Below are 20,579 nucleotides of genomic sequence, written 5' to 3' on the forward strand. Positions count from 1 at the left end.
GAAATCTTGATGGCTGTTACGCGATTTGAACCAGTGAACTTTACCTTGGGAATCAACCTTAATAATACAATGAGCTATTGTCACGAGTGGGTAAAGTCCTTCTTGGAGATCTGACCACTACGTATTATGAATTGCAGATCTACCATTTAGCTTGTATGTTTGTGTTTCATATTAAATGGATGTTGGTTTCTTTGGTGCTGAAGAGGTTAACAACTCTTTCTTTTCTATATATAAACATGTTCTCATGACACAGCTGTCTGGTGACCCGGGACCAGGGGCTCCTTCCCTGTCTCTAACACTAGGGGGTGCCCTAGCTCTCCCTACTCCTCGGGATACTTCTGAAAGTAAAGATACCAGGGCCTCCACCCTTGCCTTATCTCCGGAGTTATCCCTCCGTCTGTTCTTTTCCCCCACCCAGGAAAGAGGGGCGCTATTGTGCACTGTAGTGCACCAACCCAACACACAAGGCAACATAAATAAGGGTTAACAGAAAACTCCAGGCATACGAAATATTCACTCACATATAACAGAGGAATGCACCAAGGCATGGAGGTAGGGAAATAAACCAAAATAGAGAAGGATAGGGAATTACCACACATACAAAACAAGCAAGTCACTGATAATTCCTCCAACTCTACTTCTCATATGAACTCCTCTCCCTCCGGTAGCTATGCAGCAAATGCTAGCTCTGACAAGGATTTGTATCAGAGCCCAGATTATAAATGGAAAAGGAGTGGCTAACCGAGCTCAGCTATGAGCACAGGGAATTCCAACATGGCTGATCAACCCCTGTTGTGCCAGAAGGAATAAACACCATTAAAATAAAGATGTTCTTCTCAGTGCTGGAGTAGGAGCAATCAGACGCTGTGGTCTTCTGGCTCCATACTGTCGCAGTAACCCCTAGGCAGTACCCCCCTTCTACGAGAGACCTCAGGCCAGGCTTATCGGGGTGAGCCACGTGAAAAGCCCAGACCAGTGTGGCCGCATGAATATCAGATGCTGGTACCCACATCCTCTCCTCAGGACCTTACCCCCTTCAATGTACCAGATACTAAAGCGACCGTAGAACAAGATGAGAATCCAAGATCTTCGAAATCTGAAACTTGAAGTTTCCATCGACAATGACAGGAAATGGTGGTAGTGATGATGGTACTAAAGATGCAACATCATTTTTGAGGAGATTGATATAATACAATTTGAATCCTAAAAGTAAATTCAAGGGAATGGAGCACACTCAGCAAATCAGGTGGTGCAGGCTGTACTTGGGAAGAACCCAATACCAGTCAAATAAGCGAGAAAACAGCCGTACTCTCTTGGGTTATAGCTTGCAAAGTGGTGTATTTATTCACATGTGTTTGACATTCAAATATATGTACACATACAGCAGGATAAGAAAAAAAAGTGACGTTTCGACCCAGTTCCGGATCTTTCTCAAACTGCAAGTAAACATAAAATACCATTAGTGTTTATGTACATAGAGCATAATGCGTAAAATTAATATTTACAACTATATATACAACTGTAATCACTAATAAAAATTTCATGAGTCCCCTTGAGGTGAAGGATCTTTTTGAAGGTACAATAGATGCACTGCAAGTCCTTTCCCTGGATTGCCAGTGGATATACACAGTATATGGATGGTTTTGTACCACGAGATTTAGGACCAGAGACACAATAGTGGAGAGAGTATGTGTGGTCAAAATGAATAATCTAGGTTGCCCAGTGGTGAACTAAATGCATAATGGTATATAGTGGATGAAGTGGATGAAAACCTAGTGCACTGACCTGAGTAGCTGATGCTGTTTGAAAATTTGAAATTAGGTCCCAAAAGGGGACACATGTGAATAAATACACCACTTTGCAAGCTATAACCCAAGAGAGTGCGGCTGTTTTCTCGCTTATTTGAATCCTAAAAGTAGGCGGTAAAGCAAGTCAAAATTCTATGGGATTGACGAAGGCTATGATCTTATAAGGACCGATAAACTTGGGAACCAGTTTCCAAGACAGAACCTTCAGCTTAATTTTCCTAGAGGACAACAACACCAAGTCACCAACACACATGTCCGAACCCACCAAACGTCTCCGATCAGCCACGCTCTTATATTTGGATCCCATCCTCCTCAAATTATTTGTATCCCCCTGCTATATGGTAGTAATAGAAGATGAAAACCGTTCTTCCTTTAATCCAGAAGGACGATTACTATTAAATAAACTGAACTGAGGATGGAACCCATATGCCCCAAAAAACGGGCTCTTACCGGTCGATTCCTGACAACGATTATTTACAGCGAATTGGGCTAACGGTCAATAGGTAACCCAGTCCTCCTGATTTTCAGATATAAAACAGGAAAGATACGTCTCTAGATTCTGCTTAACCCGTTTAGTCTGCCAATTAGACTGCCGGTGAAATGCGGAAGAAAATGACAAATGGATCCCCAGATGGGAGAAAAATGCTGTCCAAAACTTGGAGTCAAACTGCAATATCTGTCGGGATCCCATGTAATCTAATTATTTCCCTGACGAAAACTTGCGCCAAGGATTTGGTGTTCGGTAAAGCTGGTAAGCGATAAAATAAGACATTTTACTGAATCTATCTAGCACCACCAGTATTACAGTATTCCCTGCTGACACATGAAGATCCGTGATAAAATCGACCAACCAGTGAGTCCAAGGTCTACTGGGAATCTCCAATGTTTGGAAAGTCCCCAATGGGCGAGTATGAGAGGTCTTAGAATATGCACAGACACTGCAGGCAGCTACACACACCCTGACATCCTGATGAGCACCTGGCCACCAAAAACTCAGAGTAAGCAGATCAGCGGTGACTTTATTACCAGGGTGTCCGGCCAGCACTGAATCGTGATGTTCGCTAAGGACTCTAAGATGGAGATTAACAGGAACAAACAGTTTACAAAGTGGACAGGCAGCAGGGGCATCCCCAAGAGCGTCAACAACCTCTCTTTCCAGATCGGAGCATGTAGATGCCATAACCACCCCTTTTTGTAGAATAGGTATACGTTCATACTTATTTCCTCCCCCAGGAAAGCAACTGGATAAGGCATCTGCCTGAATGTTTTTGTTCCCCAGCCTATATGTGACAAAAAAGATAAATCTGCTAAAGAACAATTAGAAAGTGAAATGAGGATCCAGCGATAGGCGGCGGTGACTAAAAAAAAAACGTTTATTGTAAAGTTATTAAATTAAAAAGCACATAATGTCGGGCACTAACACACTGTTAGGAAAAGATCAACGTGTTTCGACTTGATCATGAATAAGACGCAAGTCGAAACGCTTTGATCTTTCCTAACAGTATGTTAGTGCCCGACATTATGCGCATTTCATTTTAATAACTTTACAATAAAAGTTATTTTTTAGCCACCTCCCCCTATCGCTGGATCCTCCTTTCGTCTTTCTAATCATTACGTCTCAACCTGATCCATGCGATACGTGGGCTGGCATCAGGGAGTCCAAACACAGGAACTGGTAAGCTGATTTAAAATTTCCATGGTAAAGAACAATGCCCATCTTGCTTATCGAGGTGTTATACGTTTCACCGATTCCAAATATACCAGATTCTTATGATCCGTGATTACGGTAACTGGGTGAACCGCCCCCTCCAAAATATGACTCCGCTCTTCAAAAGCCCATTTGATTGCTAAGAGGTTCCCTGTTACCAATGTCATAATTTTTCTCGGCAGGTGACAGTTAAAAAAATAAACACATGATTGCTATTTACCAGGAGATGCACCCTGTGACAATACAGCCCCCACTCCCACCTCAGACGCATCGATCTCATCGATAAGAGGCTGAGAGACGTCTGGCTGTATAAGAATCGGCGCAGAAGAAAAAAGGTTTGGTTACTACCAAAAAGTTATTTGTGAACTTACGGTAGTAGTTGTCAAAACCTAAAAACCTTTGTAATGCCTTCAAATCCTCAGGACAATCCCAATCCAATACCGCTCGGTCTTTCGCCAGATCCATACGAAAACCGGTGGAAAGCAACACATATCCTAGGAAAGGGATCACCTTAACCGAGAACATAACACTTCTCGGGATTGACATATAATTTAATGTCTTGGAGTATATAAGACCTGCCTGACATGTACCTGGCGTGACTTAAGGTCTGGTGAATAAATAAATATGTCATCCAGATAGATAACCACAAATCTTCCTACCAGGTAACTAAAGATGTTGAAAGACGGCGGGAGCGTTGATCCACCCAAAAGGCATCACAAGATTCTCAGTGTCCCTCAGGTGTTTTGAACGCTGTTTTACACTCATCCCCCTCTTTAATGCAAATGAGATTATACGCCATCCCCCCCCCCCCCCCCCCCCCCGAGGTCCATCTCAGAGAACCATTTTGCCCCTACAATCTGATTAAAGAGGTCTGGAATGAGAGGGAGCGGATAAGGATCACAGACAGTGATTGTATTGAGTTCAAGGAAATCCAGTCAAGTGCATAAACCCCCATCTATTTTCTTTACAAAAAAGAACCCTGCGGCAATGGGGATGAGGATGGTCTGATATAACCTTTAGCCATGGTTTCCGCAATGTATTCCTTCATGGTCTGTCTCTCTGGACCAGAGATATTCCTCTGCCTGCCGGTCTGCTTGCTGAAGTTGGCACAGTGTGGACTCCGCTAAGGAGACGTGATCAGGGTCATCATATATAATGCCCAGTGCCAGAAAAAAATCCCTCCACCATCTGTAGCAGCTGAGAGTCAGACAGGAGAGAAAACGCCCATGCTTGGGGGGTCCCCCCGGAGGAGCAAGATGTCTAACTCCACACGTTGCTCCTTTGCACCTAAGGACACCGAACATAACCTTATGTACGGTTTACAGGCCTCCCGGAACACAGGAAACTTGTCACACACCCCAGAGAACCTGTCAGGCAAAGCGATCTTGGGCTCCAGTATGGTTTTAGCACGTTCAGAATCACCTGATCCATCAAGATATACAAAGAATTAATCAGATTGGTAAACGACTTAGCGAAAAAAAAGTCAAAACGCTAGAATTACGTTTTTTTGGTCGCTGAAACATTGCATTAATATGCAATAATGGGCGAACAAAAATGGTATAATTAAAAACATCAACTCGACATGCAAAAGATAAGCCTTCACCCAGCCCCATATCACGAAAAATGGAGATTTTGTCACCACTTAAATAAAAAAGAACCTATACATGTTTGGCATCTATGAACTCGTAATGACCTGGAGAATCATAATGGCAGGTACGTTTTAGCATTTGGTGAACATGGTAAAAAAAATTCCAAAAAAACAGTTGTGGAATTGCACTTTTTTTTGCAATTTCACCATGCTTGGAATTTGTTTCCTGTTTTCCAATTCTCGATATAATAAACCAATGGTGTTATTCAGAAGTACAACTCATTCCGCAAAAAAACAAGCCCTCACATGGCCATATTGACGAAAAAATAAAAAAAGTTATGACTCTAGGAAAAAGGAAAGCGAAAAAGAGAAACACAAAAACGAAAAAAAGGGCTGCGACGTGAAGGGGTTAATGATCTGTAACTCTGCCACGGCTTGTACTATGGCTGTCCACTGTGTCACCTTACTGCTGTGTGCCCTGACCTCCTGTTAGTGTACTGTAGTGATCTGTGCTTACCCTGACCTTCTACTCACCCCCCTTATTAATTGAACTGTGCCTGTTCCGATCTTAGCATGTCTAATTTCACGAATCTTCTTTTGGTTGCTAACAGAGACTACTCGGGTTAACGGGTGAATACTTGGTGTTCAGGTGTTCCCCATGTCTCAGTTTTGCCAATTGGAACAATAGGGGTTTAATACTTCCAGGTGGACTTCTTATCTGCCCTTCACTTTATTCACTGTATACTAAAAGAAAAAGGATATTTTTGTTTTTGTCCCTACTTCAGTCCTCTCTTATACATGAACTAGTATTTTTTGCTGTTTTGACAAGTTTGATTGAAACCAAAGTGAAAGACTTCTTTTTTTTTAAAGGTAACCTGTCAGCAGTTTTGGCCGCTATAAGATATGGCCACCACCTTTCAGGGCTGATATACAGCATTCTATAATGGGGGGCGGTCCGGTCCGATGGGTGTTGCAGGTCCAGATCCGGCACCTCCGATCTTCTTGCTATGCCGCCTTCCTGCTTCTTCATCGCTCTCCTGTGCAGGCGAACTTATCTGCTCTGTTGAGGGCAGAGTAAAGTACTGCAGTGCACAGGCAAGAAGATGGGAGGTGCCGAACCTGGACCTGTGACACCCATTGGACCGGACCTCCCCCCTGGGTGAGTATAATAAAACTTATTTTTCTTCACTTTCAGGTCGGATCGGGGGCTTATCTACAGCATTATAGGATTCTGTAGATAAGCCCTGAAAGGCGGTAGCCGCATCTTATAGCGACCAAAACAGGTGACAGGTTCCCTTTAACATCAGCCCAAAATATTTCTGCAAAATTATAATTATGATCAACTGGGGATAACTTTTCAGATTCACATTTAGATGCTGATTAACAGGAAACTAATGAGTATCCGAGAGCATAAACATTCCCACCATTTTACATACTAATGAGTACACATAATTATTTCATAAACTTTACCTGTCCCTGATATTATTTACTTACCAATATATGTGTGATTGAAAACAAAGATATATATATTGTGAGGCAGTGGCTTTCTCTTTTGTGCGGTAATTAGGCAGTGACCCAAGAAAGTTCAACATAAACGTCTTTATTTTCAAACTCACAAACTATATCCAGAACTTTTATCTTCCGGTTCTCAGCTAGAACGTCTGTACCAGTCCTTTGCCGTGGGTGACTGCATCACTCGTGGGTACACCAGTGGCTTTGCTTTCTCTGGCTCTGGCATGTGTTCAATCTCACACAGACCTGTCCTGCACAGAGCTCCAGCTCTGATGCTTGCAAAACATAAACTGACAATCCCAAACCTTAACTAAAAGTTTAAATGGGCCACTCCCAAGACCAGGAGTGGAGGGAGTGATCCTACAGACCTCCAAAACTAAAAGCCCATGTCAGGTTTTCTTAAATCTGAAATAGTTTGACCAAATCCACACTCTTTTATTTTGCATTGTAACCACAGCTGTGGCTGGCTATGCACATCTTTGGGGACACATAACGACCTTCGTATATGGTTCCCCTCACGGCCTCACATACCCCCCCCATTCAAAATTGAGGGAATGAACACCTGCTACCATACAGGGTGCCCGTGACAGGGCATCCGCATATCCTTGCTTTTTTCAGACTTGGTGTTCCAGCAAGAAGCTACAATTTTGGAAAGACAGAAACTATCTGGTAACTCCAGCATTCCTCTACTTGGCATTTCTCCCCGGAGGTGATCGTTTGGGCACTGCTGTTGTGCCCGCAAGTTTACCATGACATAGATTTTAGTAATTTTGAGGGAACCTGTTCCTGACCATGATGTAAACTTAAGTCAAATGTTGTGAAGGGGTTAAACCAAGGCCTTCTTCACATATTTTATGTTCTTCCGGTGTTTGCATGGGTTTCCTACAGATTCTACGGTTCCCCCCAAACTCCAAAGACATTCTGATAGGGAATTTAGATTGTGGGCTCCAAAGGGGACCGTGATGATAATGTGTGTAAAGTGCAGTGGAATTAATGTCTCTATATAAAGAAGTAAAAGAAAATATAGCATTTCCTTGTTGCTCACATTATTATAAGGAACAGGTCAGAGAAGTATTGGATAATTAAATCTGAAGCAATTAACTGAAAAGTCAAGTTCACACGGTCGTATAAAAAGTGTGATTTTCATTCAAACGGACAATTTTCACCTGTATTGTCATCTGTTTGTCATTTGTTTTTATACATCAGCAGTTAAAAAAAAAAACTTTCAAGACCAAATATAGTTTCCCAGGTTAATAATTGCCAAGGATCCATAAAAATTGGCTGCTATTTGAATGATGTGTATGGCATCCACATTTTTATATTTAGCACCCATAGACTTGAAGAGACGAATCTCAACTGAAATATGTAAAGGGCTAACTAGCGCATGCTGCTATTTGTTTTCATTTGGACATTCGGTCAGTGTGAAAAAATAGTCATCTGACCAGCCCCATTAAATAACATGCAAAGTCAGTTTTTTTTTTTTGAACAACACCAAAAATACTGTCAAGTGAATGTACCCAAAAGGACATAGGCATCAAATCCAATCACATGATAGACAAATGGGCAGTAGTTGCCAACAAATGGTTACAAAACCTGGCAGGTACCAAGCATGTGTTGTGCACCATGGTGGCTAATCGCATTTTGGTCACGCCCATACTATTAGATCAGGCAGGCTGTCCAGCACTATTAAAGGGAACCAGCCAGCCTCCCTAGCCTCCCCCAGAACGCCCCATGTCTTTATTCAACCATTAACCCATTCAACCTACAGCTCAAGTTATAAAAAAGAATTATGGTGATGGCAAAGCAGTAAGCCACCAAAACTGGCATGTTTGAAAGCATTTTAAGGGTTAAATAATGACAAGGGGCGGTTTGGGGGGTCGTGGGAGAAAGCTGGCAGGTTCCCTTTTAGTGCACCTCACAAGTACAAACACCTACCCTGATAGGTAATAATAGACCGATAGCCAGTATGGTGCTTTACACTTATCTGTGTGACTGGCGCCTTATACATGGCTTTTCCTTCTGCATTTATAATACTAAGCATCCATGGATGATGGGTGTGTGAGTGATTATTTTTCAGTATTCCGCACCAATGCTGCCTCCACCATATACCAATGCCTGTATCTTGCATTATATTGATGAATAAACCTGACTTTAGTTTTGAAGGGATTGGTCAGAAGTTACACGTCCCATTTTTGTGATGATTCTTGCCACAACGTTTACTTACATGTAAATAAAGATTGTAGATTACTTTTGCCTTAACTTAATGTTCAAAATTACCTTGGAAGTGATTGAAGAGAGCCATACACCATGCATGCACATCAACAACACAAGATTGCACCCTGTTCTTCAGATGAGTCTGGGTTACAGAGGCGGGGCTTGCATTTATATGACATTTATGGCACATTCTGATAATGGAACTACCCCTTTAAAGATAATCTGTCACCAGTTCAAAAGTGAGATTTATTTTATTCCCATTTCTCCTCTGTGTGCTCCGTTTGTTTGTTTTTTCAAATCTGCTGTACAGTTCCAGAAATATGGCCTTTATATTTAGTGCTAATTTTATGGACTTTGCAAGGGGGCGGGTGCGTGGCTCCCAGAGTTATCTGGGGGCGTGTCTTTAGGCAACTCTGCATTATTACCCTGTCGGCCATGCCCACTTAATAAAAACCATAAAAAGTAGCATTAACTAAAAAGACTTATATCTCAAAATTAAAAAAATAAGAAATAACTACATTGGAACACTCAGGAACCGGAGGAAATAACATAAGAGCAACAATTGGGCTCCTTTGACCTCGTTTTTAACAGTAATAGTCCTCGGTTAGTAAATCACAAGCTAGATCTGTAGCCATAATGTTGTAATTAGAACGGTTCTACCTGTCGGCATATTGTTTTTTGTTTGTTTTTTTCAATAAGGTTCTTTGAAGCCTACAACAATCTCATTTTTACAGTATTATCCATCAGATTAGAATTTTACCTTCACTTGTTAAGTGAAGATCGATAATACAGCAAATCCCGTTATCCCTTTTGCAAAAATTGCCACCACACCTGACTAGAATAATGGCAGTATCTCAATTATCATTTTAAATCTTCTTATTCATGGTACAGCATGTATGGTACATGTTAAGCAGAAATATAGCAGACATTTCACAGTAATCACAATATGTTCTTGCCGTAGCACAGTAGGGGTGACCTTATCACATACCCCCCCCCCCCCTTCCCACTATATATTGGATATGATGGAAATTTATCAGATTAATGTGATTTAGATTTGGGTGGCCTTGTGGGGAGGATTACCTGTGTAAATAACACTAAACGTATATGTCATGCCCATTATCTTGTTCTATATTCGGATGGAGCTGTGACGGACATCGTACCAGATTACTCATATACAGAATATTTGTCTAGAAATGTATTTTTTGTCAGGCATCTGGTTCTCCTAAAGTGTGAAAATATGGCAGAGTATCTTCAGGCTGGTCCCTTTAATTTTTTGCTGTTTACTTCTTTTTTCTAGGTTAAAATAATAAGATAAATTCATTTTTTCCCTTCTCTTCTAGCAGGATATAAAGTGGAGTTTCAGCATGGTACAATAGTGGCCTCTAGTGGTCATATCAACCAATGACTGCTGGAGACCAATTCGTAGCGTAGAATTTTTAGATACTTGTTTGGCTATATTATTGCTCTATGGTTTTGCCAAAGGCAGGATTTTGTAGATTATCCAGTGCTTATTGGATTTCGGCCACAGATTGTCCAGCAGAGTTGCACAGGGATTGGCCTCATTGTCATTCAGTACAGCAATTTTTAGTGTAAATTCCACACTAATGATGGATATGCTGTAGTTTTTTAAATTGCAAAAATGTTCACTGCTAGAAATTTAGCACAATATATTTAATCTGAGAGCACCATAATGTATCAACAGGGACCCTGATTACAAGGATCTGTCACTTACTAGGCTGAGTTTTGCGGTTTTAATACAAGCAGAGTTTTATCAGCAGGGGATTATTATTATAGGACAACTGGTATCGTGCCTCTTGGTCCAACCAGGTCCCCAGCACTGATTAGCAGCTCTCTGTCACTATACAATGTACAGGCTGTGGTGTGGATGGGATTATACAAAGCTCAGCAACTGAGCTCTGCTAGATCTGCAGAAGAGAGAACTGTGACTCTATCATAACCGCTGCACCCAGTAAACCAAGTGATACATCACTGGAATCAGGGTCTCTGCTCCTACCTCGTGCTGATGTCAGATTACATAGCAAAGCCCCATTACAGATCCCTATAAGGTGGTCTGGACATATACCATATTACAATAGTTGATAGGTGTTCTCCTCTCTACTGGCTGTGAGGAGCTGCTCCCACTAAACTTGTCACACCCATATAATAAGGCTGCATTCACACGTTGTGGGCACAGTGTACTTTTGCAAAAATTGTGTCATCCAAAATAAAGGAAAAAAATACATAGTTTCTTTGCCTAGAGTGTGGAAAACCATACGAAAAAAAGTGAGTGCATCTGAAGAGCAGCCCTGAAATGTGAGCGCAGGTTAGTGGGTGCCTGTTTATTGGTATCCTATGATTGCTAGGGGTAGCAACAAGTTTGACCTACAGAGACACCTGATCACCATGAAGTGTATGTGCACACGGCGTCTTTTTCAGGCAGATTCCTCCTGGAACCCACCGGAGAAAGCTCTACAAGAACTAAAAAAAAAATCATTAATATATGGGCTGTCTTTTGCAACTTTTTTTTTATTCGAAATTTTTATTGCTTTATAATACAATACACAACTAATACAAAGACATCAACAGGTTGCAACTTTTTTTTACCTGCTTCAGGCTTAGAGGGAAGTGGCGGCTAAAAAAAGGGACTTGGCCATTCTTTCTCTTGGAAGCTGCTACTATTTTATATGTGAAATTTTAAAAAAGGGGTTTTCCTGAAGCGTCACCTTATAACGAAACCTACGTGGTAAGTCGGCTTCTAAATGATGCTGTGAGCACATACCGTTATTGACATTATCTGTAAGTCAGGGGATGATTAGTATTAGGGCTTTACACGTTCGCGGGTCTCGGTACGGACTGGCCGCGGCTCTCCTAACCAGCGGGACCCCTTCATATACTTCTGTATAGCCCCCGTGTGTCTGTGTTTACCATCAGTTGTCATCATTGGATATGGAAATATATAAATGACAAAGCGCCTCCCATACTTGGTAATTACGGGCAGCACACTGATGCTATACGTGTACTGCACGGAGCCATAGATGTACTGTATATTGGCCTTTCCATCTGGGCTGCGGTTCGTGAGAAAGCACTGACCTGTGAGTAGCCCCATAGATTTTAACGCCTGAGTTGTATGTGGGTGCGTGTGTTGTGTCCGTGAAAACAGTGCATAAAACACGGACAGGAAACATGGACATTTGAATGAGGTCTAAGAAACAAAACGACAACAATTCAAGTTTGGTATTACTGGACCCGTCCTGACCTGGAGAATGATCTTTACCAAACAATGAGTACCGTAAAACAAAACCCCAAACAACAGTTGCGGAATTTTTTCAATTTCACTGCACTTGGATTTTTTTCCTCCTGTTTAGGACATTGAAGGGTAAAAGGAATGGTTTCCACTTTCTACAGCAGTAAATATCACATAAGTGAAGGGCAGCCTTTCCCATCTGTAGCACTAAATGTCACGTTTCTCCTTTAGGAGCATCCCATTCTTGGACAGCCGTTTTTTGTTCTTCATCCTTGCCGAACCAATGAATTCATGTCATCTGTTCAAGGGAGCACAGACAGGTGAGAGGAAAATGTCATTCTCTGGGAAACCTACAAACCCACCCCTGTTTTTCTGTCTTCACCATCTTGGATGTTCATACCGTGGCCTGCGAGTGACTTATAATGTGCTCTCCCTGCTAGCAATTGATGATTTGTGTATGGAATCTCAGCAATTTGTTAATGACTGCTGCTTTATTTTCAGAGAAGGGAATTACATCACGTCCTGGCTCAGTACTGTAGGACCTGTTGTTGGATTGTCGTTACCATTAAGTTATGGGAAAACGGTGTAAACGGTAACTTTGTACATTTTTCACATTTACTTTAAATCCTTCTGCTAGGCGGCATATATTAACCCCTTCCCGACATTTGCAGCATATACACATCATGGTTGGAAATTACTTCCCGATCAATGAAGTATATATACATGATGGCGGTTGTGCGCGGGCAATCACCGCCTGGTGTTCCGCTGATATGACAGCTGACACTCAACACGCAAGATCAGTAGTGAGGTTCTGAGCCCTAAGGATCTATCTATTGTGAGCTGGCTATTTTTACATTTACAGACCTTATCAACGTTTTTTATAGTTGGGTTGTGCGGACATCATACTATGTATAAGAGGCAATTAGGCATCATATGTATAGAGAGCTATCATAATATGTATAGGGGACTGTGGGGTATCACAGTTTATATAGGGGTGTGTGGGGACATCATACTCTGTATAGAGGGCCATGGCTGGCATTATATGTGTATAGGTGGCTATTGGGTATCATAATGTGTAGATGGGGCATCTTACTGTGTATAGTGGGGCTATGGGAGTCATTCTTCTGTGTATAGGAAGTTCTGGGGGCCATCTTATTTTGTGTTGGGGTTGTAGGGGCATTATACTATATATGGGTGACTACGGGGGCCATTATACTGTGTATGGATGGCTGTGGGGGCCATCTTACAGTGCATTTAACTTTGAGGGCATCATACTGTGTTTGGAGGTTTGTAGATTATCATTATTGGGATGCATAATAGGGCCTATTTTAAACGTTCTGTAATAAAGCATTGAAGAGATTTTCATGTACTGTATTTTGCGGATTTTGAGATGCAACCCCAGGAAATAAGGAAAAAAAAGTTTTTATTAAATGTTGGGGAGTCTTATAATTGGCTTTTATGGTAGCTTACAGGGGGTGGCGGCTGTGGTGGAGCGTGGTCGAATGGTCGCTACTGCAGGAAGCTGGTGGCAGGAGGAGTGGATGGGGATGCTGAGTGCCCCTGCCTGAGGGAAGGTGGTGTTCGGCGCTGCTACGGGCTCCGGGCTTTCACAAAATGTATGTGTAGCCTCCTCGCTTGCCATGATTTTCAATGCTTTGGATTTTGGGAAAATGACCACCGGAAGTGGCACATGCACAGATTGAAATCTTAGAAGCGGAGATCTCGGGGATGAGATCTTTGTGCTGAGAACTCAATCTGAAAAATATGTTATATTTTTTAAACCAGACCATTCTTTCTTTGGGTTTACAAGGTGCGCCAGAACAGTGGCAAGGTTCCAAGTCCTAAGTATATATCTATGGCAAGCTGGCTATTTTCACCTTTGCAAACCTTATATAGTGTGTAGAGAACTGTGGGCACATAATACTGTTTATATGGGGCTATTGGAAATCAAAATGTGTATAGGGGATATGTGGCATCATTCTGTGAATAGTGGGTCTTTGGAAGGCATCCTACTGTGTATCTAGGGCTGTGGGGCCATTCTATCAGAGAAGACGTCACCTATAACTTACCTGGATATGTGTTTATTTGCGATACTGCCTGCATCTAATTAGTACTGTGAGTCTTGTATGGTCTACAGTCTAGTGCCATATTCATGTGCTAATGGTGGTTCTGGCACTGGACTCATGTACTGACTGGGGATCTAGTACTGTATTCCTGTACTAATGATGATTTTGGTGATATTTTCGTGTACTGATGATATTGTTCTGATGATATTTGTCTATTCTGATAGTGTTTCTGGTGTGTTCTTGTACTGATGGTAGTTCTGATGCCATATTCATGTACTAATGATGGTTTTGGTGCTATATTCATGTACTGATGGTGGATCTGATGCTGTATTCCTGTACTGATGGTGGATTTAGTCTTGTGTTCCTGTACTGATGGTGGTTCTGGTAATGTTTTCTTGTGCTGATGCTTATTCTTGTGATATTTTTCTGTTCTGATGGTGTTTCTGGTGACATGCTCCTGTATTGATGGTGGTTCGGGTGCCATATTTCTGCAGTGATGGTAGTTCTGGTTCTGTATTCATGAAAATACGGTGTTGGCTAGTGATGTATTCATGTCCTGATCGGGGATCTGGTGATGCATTCATGTGATTATGGTGCTGTATTCCTGTAACGTTGGTAGTTTTCGTGCTGTATTCATGTGCTGATGGTAGTTTTGCTGTTGAATTCCTATACTAATGGTGATTCTGGTGATGAACTTGTGTTAATGGTTATTCTGTTGAAATTTTCCTGTTCTAATGGTGTTTCTGGTGATGTGTTCTTGTACTGATGGTAGTTCTATTGCTGTATTCACATAGTGATAGTAGCTCTGGTGCTGTATTTATGTACTGACAGTTGACCTGGTGCTGTATTTCTATTCTGATAGTGTTTCTGGTGATGGGTTCTTGTACTGGTGGTAGTTCTGCTGGTAGTTCTGAAGCTACATTCATGTATTGTATGATTTCATGTATAATAGTCCTAGTCCTGAATTTATGAACTCATGGTGGCTCTGGTGATAGTTTCATGTCTTGATGGGGGATCTGGTGATGCATTCACGTACTGATGGTTGTTTTGGTGCTGTATTCCTGTAATGATCATAGTCCTTGTGCTGTATTCATGTGCTGATGCTGAACACAAGACAAGAACTCCTGTCTATGGGAGAGATAATCGAGATAGATGCCAGATGAATAATCAACTGACAGCCCTCTAATGTGTATGGGGGACTTATTCCATTAGTATTTAGATTTAGGGCTGCATCCATGAACTGACTCTTTTCCTGGGTAAATGAAAGTTTAGCTATGGCTCTAGTTAAAAGTGTAATACATTTACCCAATCTTCATTTCATTTACTTTACAGAAACCCCTGTTGTCTTGAATACTAGACTTAGGCCATAGACAAGACCTTTTTTTCTAATCCCAGACAAGCTCTTTAATATACCCGTGTCTTTTTTTTAGTGATTCACCATTTTTACATTTTTACATTCCTTTAACCTCCTTTGAAATACTAGAAGCTATGGAGAAGATTACATTCATATGAACACAAAAATGATTGGCAGCAAATCAGAAGAACCATTCTGTGATAATTAAATTTGCAGCATTATACTTGGAAGCGAAAAAAAACAAAGCTTAATGAAATTCACGAAATAAAAAATTCCAGGTGCTCTATAGGAGTCTGAGGTCATTGGGACTGTGCCCATGTTTCATTTACAGACGCCAGTTCAGAAATTTTCCTCATGAAAAAGTTACTTTATGTCAAAATAAAGTATGTTATTGCAAGGCAATGTATATCTTGGAAGGCGAGTACAGATCAGCATGTCAGATTACCGCTTCTGTCCAAGCAGTAGCTTCTATTATTTTTCTATAGCCTTGCATTATGTGGATGTGTCATAAATATATCTGAAGTAGTCCTTATTAATATTCCTTATCTAGCTTCTTTTTTTAATCTTAAATTTATAACATACATTATGTTAAAAAGTTTTAGGCAGGTGTGGAAAAAATGTTGCAGCCTATAAGTGCTTTAAAAATTTGAAATGTTAGTAGTTTATTTTTAATAATTAACATGATGCAAAGTCAAAGAACTAAAAGAAAATCTAAACCAAATCATTATTTGGTGTGATCACCCTTTGCCTTGAAAGTATAAAAAAATCAGTCCCTCTAAAGGTACCTTCACACTAAACGACTTTGCAGCGATAACGACAGCGATCCGTGACGTTGCAGCGCCCTGGATAGCGATATCGTTGTGTTTGACACGCAGCAGCGATCTGGATCCTGCTGTGATATCGCTGGTCGTTGCTGAAAGTTCAGAACTTTATCAGATCGGCGTGTATCGTTGTGTTTGACAGCAAAAGCAACGATGCCAGCGATGTTTTACAATGGTAACCAGGGTAAATATCGGGTTACTAAGCGCAGGGCCGCGCTTAGTAACCCGATATTTACCCTGGTTACCATTGTAAAAGTAAAAAAAAAAACACTACATACTCACCCTCTGATGTCTGTCACGTCCCCCGGCGTCCGCGCTGCTGCTCAGAGCTTCCTGCACTGACTGTGTCAGTGCCGGCCGGAAAGCAAAGCACAGCGGTGACGTCACCGCTGTGCCCTGCTACTGCCGGCGCTTACACAGTGCAGGGAAGCGGACGCCGGGGGACGCGAATGTAAGTATGTAGTGTTTCTTTTTTTACATTTACACTGGTGACCAGGGTAAACATCGGGTTACTTAGCGCGGCCCTGCGCTTAGCAACCCGATGTTTACCCTGGTTACCCGGGGACTTCGGCATCGTTGGTCGCTGGAGAGCTGTCTGTGTGACAGCTCTCCAGCGACCACACAGCGATGCTGCAGCGATCGGCATCGTTGTCGATATCGCTGCAGCGTCGCTTAGTGTGAAGGTACCTTTACACAGTTTCTGAAGGAACTCAGCAGGGAGGTTGTTCCAAACATCTTGGAGAACTTTAACCACAGCTCTTCTGTGAATGTAGGCTTGTGCTAATTCTTATATGTCTTCACATAATACTGCACAGGCTTAATTATACCGAGATCAGGGCTTTGTGAGGGCCATATCATTACTTCTAAGAATGCCTTGTAATTCTTTATGCTGAATAATTACATTATTAGATCACTCTATGTATCATGAGGAGTCCATGAGACTTCTGGAAGACCGAGTTACATACAAACAACTAACCCATGATACCACTACTGAGTACATTAGCAAGTTGAATATTTTAGCCCAGAAGGGCAAATCTCTGGGTATTTTAAATAAAAAAGAATTCCATTATATTTTAAGTAAAAATCCCAGTAAGGCCATACTTTATCACATTCCAAAACTTCATAAGGACATGACATGTCCTCCTGGCAGGCCCATCATATCTGGGATTAATAATTTAACAGCTAACTTATCCCAATATGTGGTTATTCACTTGCAAGAGTGCATGAAGGTAATACCAGCCTATTTGAAAGACACAGGCCACACATTAGAGATTGTAGGAGATATTAAATGGAAAGACAATTACATATTAGGCACTCTTGACATCAAGTCACTATATACAGTTATTGACCAGGAAAAAGGATGTCAGGCAGCCAGACACGTTCTTAATGCTCTAGGCACGTACACCCAAATACAAATTCAATATATTTTGAACTGCATTCAATTCATATTGCAGCATAATTATTTCGTATATGAAGGACAATATTATCTTCAAACATGGGGGACCGCAATGGGCACGTGGTTCGTGCCCAGGTATGTGAACCTATATGTTGCCAAATGGGAAAAGTCCCATATTCAGATCGATGGACATACAGGCGGGCCGCCCAGTGCTACAAAATGCATGCTGTGTGAATAGAGGCCTACAGTTTACAGAGCCATCTTGGTCTGACTGCGCCCTGCAAGATAAAGTGCAAAAAAACAGCATATCAATGTATGTAAGGTATTAGTTTATATTGGGGCCTCAATACGTAAGCCGGCAACCCACGTCAAGGGTCCTTCCATTTTTGCCGGTCCTAACGCTAAACATTGAGTAAAAGCTCACAGACGCACAAAGAGGACTTAAAAATACTCCAGAAAATTGACAAAAAAAATCACAGAGAAAAAAGCAGAGATGGTTACCTGCTGAAGCCTCCAAACAAATGCACCAGCAGGGCGCATCGGACCCGATTAATGATGGCAAAAACACAGGTGCAAAAAATACCAACGAAACAACCACTTTCAATCCAGTATTGGTTGTTTGGCATTAGTGCACAAAAAGATAAGCGATAATAGTCTGTATGTGGCATTGTTCACACAAGCAATGCAGAGCATCTGGTCTACAGCCTATTACTAACGCACATATAGGCGGGCCGCCCAGTGCTACAAAATGCATGCTGTATGATTAGAGGCCTACAGTTTACAGAGCCATCTTGGTCCGACTGCGCCCTGCAAGATAAAGTGCAAAAAAAACACTTTTTTGCACTTTATCTTGCAGGGCACAGTCGGACCAAGATGGCTCTGTAAACTGTAGGCCTTTATTCACACAGCATGCATTTTGTAGCACTGGGCGGCCCGCCACATACAGACTATTATCGCTTATCTTTTTGTGCACTAATGCCAAACAACCAATACTGGATTGAAAGTGGTTGTTTCATCGGTAATTTTTGCACCTGTGTTTTTGCCATCATTAATCGGGTCCGATGCACCCTGCTGGTGCATTTGTTTGGAGGCTTCAGCAGGTAACCATCTCTGCTATTTTCTCTGTGATTTTTTTAACAACCAATATGGTCTAGAATTTACACCAAATATCAGCACTATTAGTGTGAATTTTTTAGAATTGAATATTTATGTGGAACATAACCAGCTATACACAAAGTTCCATAGGAAGGAGGTTGACTCCAATAGTTTCATCTATATTACTAGTTGCCACTTACCAATATGGTTGACCAATACACCACAAAGTCAGTACACAAGGGTGAGACGGAACTGCTCCAATATGGTGGACTATAATAGTGAGGCCAAGCACTTAACACAACAGTTTGTAGAGAAAGGATACCCCAGACCCCTACACTCCCTGACAGAAGTTATATCGCTTATCCATGTTATGTAAATAAAAGCTTATAACCTGACGTTAAATTCATCCATTGGTTGTATAAATTATTCTTTTGAAAGCTGAAACCCTCTGAAATGTGGTTTAGGTTAAGAAAATAAATTGGCATCAATGCAGAAATATTGATCAGTTAATGGACACAGAATGGTCAGATTTTGACAAGACAAAAGTTTTGTCGCCCACAGAAAGTAATGTGATATTCAAACAAATAATTAACTTAAAATACAAATATATGTTGCATAACATTGGTGAATAAAGTTGTGTTGCTATTAGTCAAATTTAATATTTTGTGTCAAGAATAGCAAAGAATGCAGTCTTACATGCCTTCCAGAGTTCATCTAGATTCTTTGGTGTTGTCTTCCAAGCTTCCTCTTTCATCCTACCTCAAACATGCTCAATGATGTTCATGTCTGGTGACTTGGCTAGCCAGTCCTTGAGCACCTTGATCTTTTTTGCCTGGAGGAACTTTGTTGTAGAGATGGATGTATGAAGTAGAGCACCACCCTGCTGTAGAATTTGACCCCTTTTATGATTTGGAATATAAGAGGTAGCTAATACTTCTTGATATTTTAGGCTATTGATATTGCCTTCCACCTTGCAAATGTTTCGCACACCCCCATACTGAATGTAACCCCAGACCATGAACTTTCCACCACCAAATTTAATTTAAAGGGAACCTGTCACCACGTTTTTGGAAGATGGGATAAAAATAGCGTTAAATAGGGGCAGAGGTGGGCGTTACATTAGTGTGTTTGTTATGCGTTTATTACCCACCTAAGTTGCCGAAATACCTTTGCAAAGTCTCCGTTTTCGCCTGTCAATCAGGCTAGTCTGGTCAGATGGGCGTTGTCTTCCCCCAGATTTTGCGTAGTTTTCCGTTGGTGGCGTAGTGGTGTGCGCATGCCCAAGGTCCCGAATCCTCTGCCAGGGGATTTCAAAGAGCGCGGTGTCCGTTATTGCATTGGTGATCGGTGGGCGCGGCCATCTTCCTTTGGCCGCGCGTGCGCAGAAGCGGCGCTCTGCTGGCCGCGGCATCAGGAAAATGGCCGCGGGATGCCGCGCGTGCGCAGATGGATATCGCGGCGGCCATTTTCCTGAAGCCGCGGCCAGCAGAGCGCCGCGTCAAGCAGAGCGCCGCTTCTGCGCACGCGCGGCCAAAGGAAGATGGCCGCGCCCACCGATCACCAATGCAATAACGGACACCGCGCTCTTTGAAATCCCCTGGCAGAGGATTCGGGACCTTGGGCATGCGCACACCACTACGCCACCAACGGAAAACTAAACAAGATCTGGGGGAAGACAACGCCCATCTGACCAGACTAGCCTGATTGACAGGCGAAAATGGAGACTTTGCAAAGGTATTTCGGCAACTTAGGTGGGTAATAAACGCATAACAA

At 41.9% G+C, this 20,579-nt stretch overlaps 1 protein-coding gene across 3 annotated transcripts in view; it reads left to right on the top strand.

Annotated features, from left to right (window-relative positions):
- ATG10 (autophagy related 10) overlaps nt 1–20,579 on the top strand; it is a 267,809-nt gene that overhangs the window by 231,249 nt on the left and 15,981 nt on the right. For all 3 annotated transcript variants that reach the window (XM_077288565.1, XM_077288573.1, XM_077288557.1), the window contains 2 exons: nt 12,306–12,394; nt 12,576–12,666. In XM_077288565.1, the coding sequence (XP_077144680.1) occupies nt 12,306–12,394; nt 12,576–12,663 (177 nt within the window). In that variant the 3' untranslated portion in view covers nt 12,664–12,666. The remainder of the gene's footprint in view (nt 1–12,305; nt 12,395–12,575; nt 12,667–20,579) is intronic.

This window comes from Ranitomeya variabilis, chromosome 1 (genome assembly GCF_051348905.1).
Source record: "Ranitomeya variabilis isolate aRanVar5 chromosome 1, aRanVar5.hap1, whole genome shotgun sequence".
Taxonomy (NCBI): Eukaryota; Metazoa; Chordata; class Amphibia; order Anura; family Dendrobatidae; genus Ranitomeya; species Ranitomeya variabilis.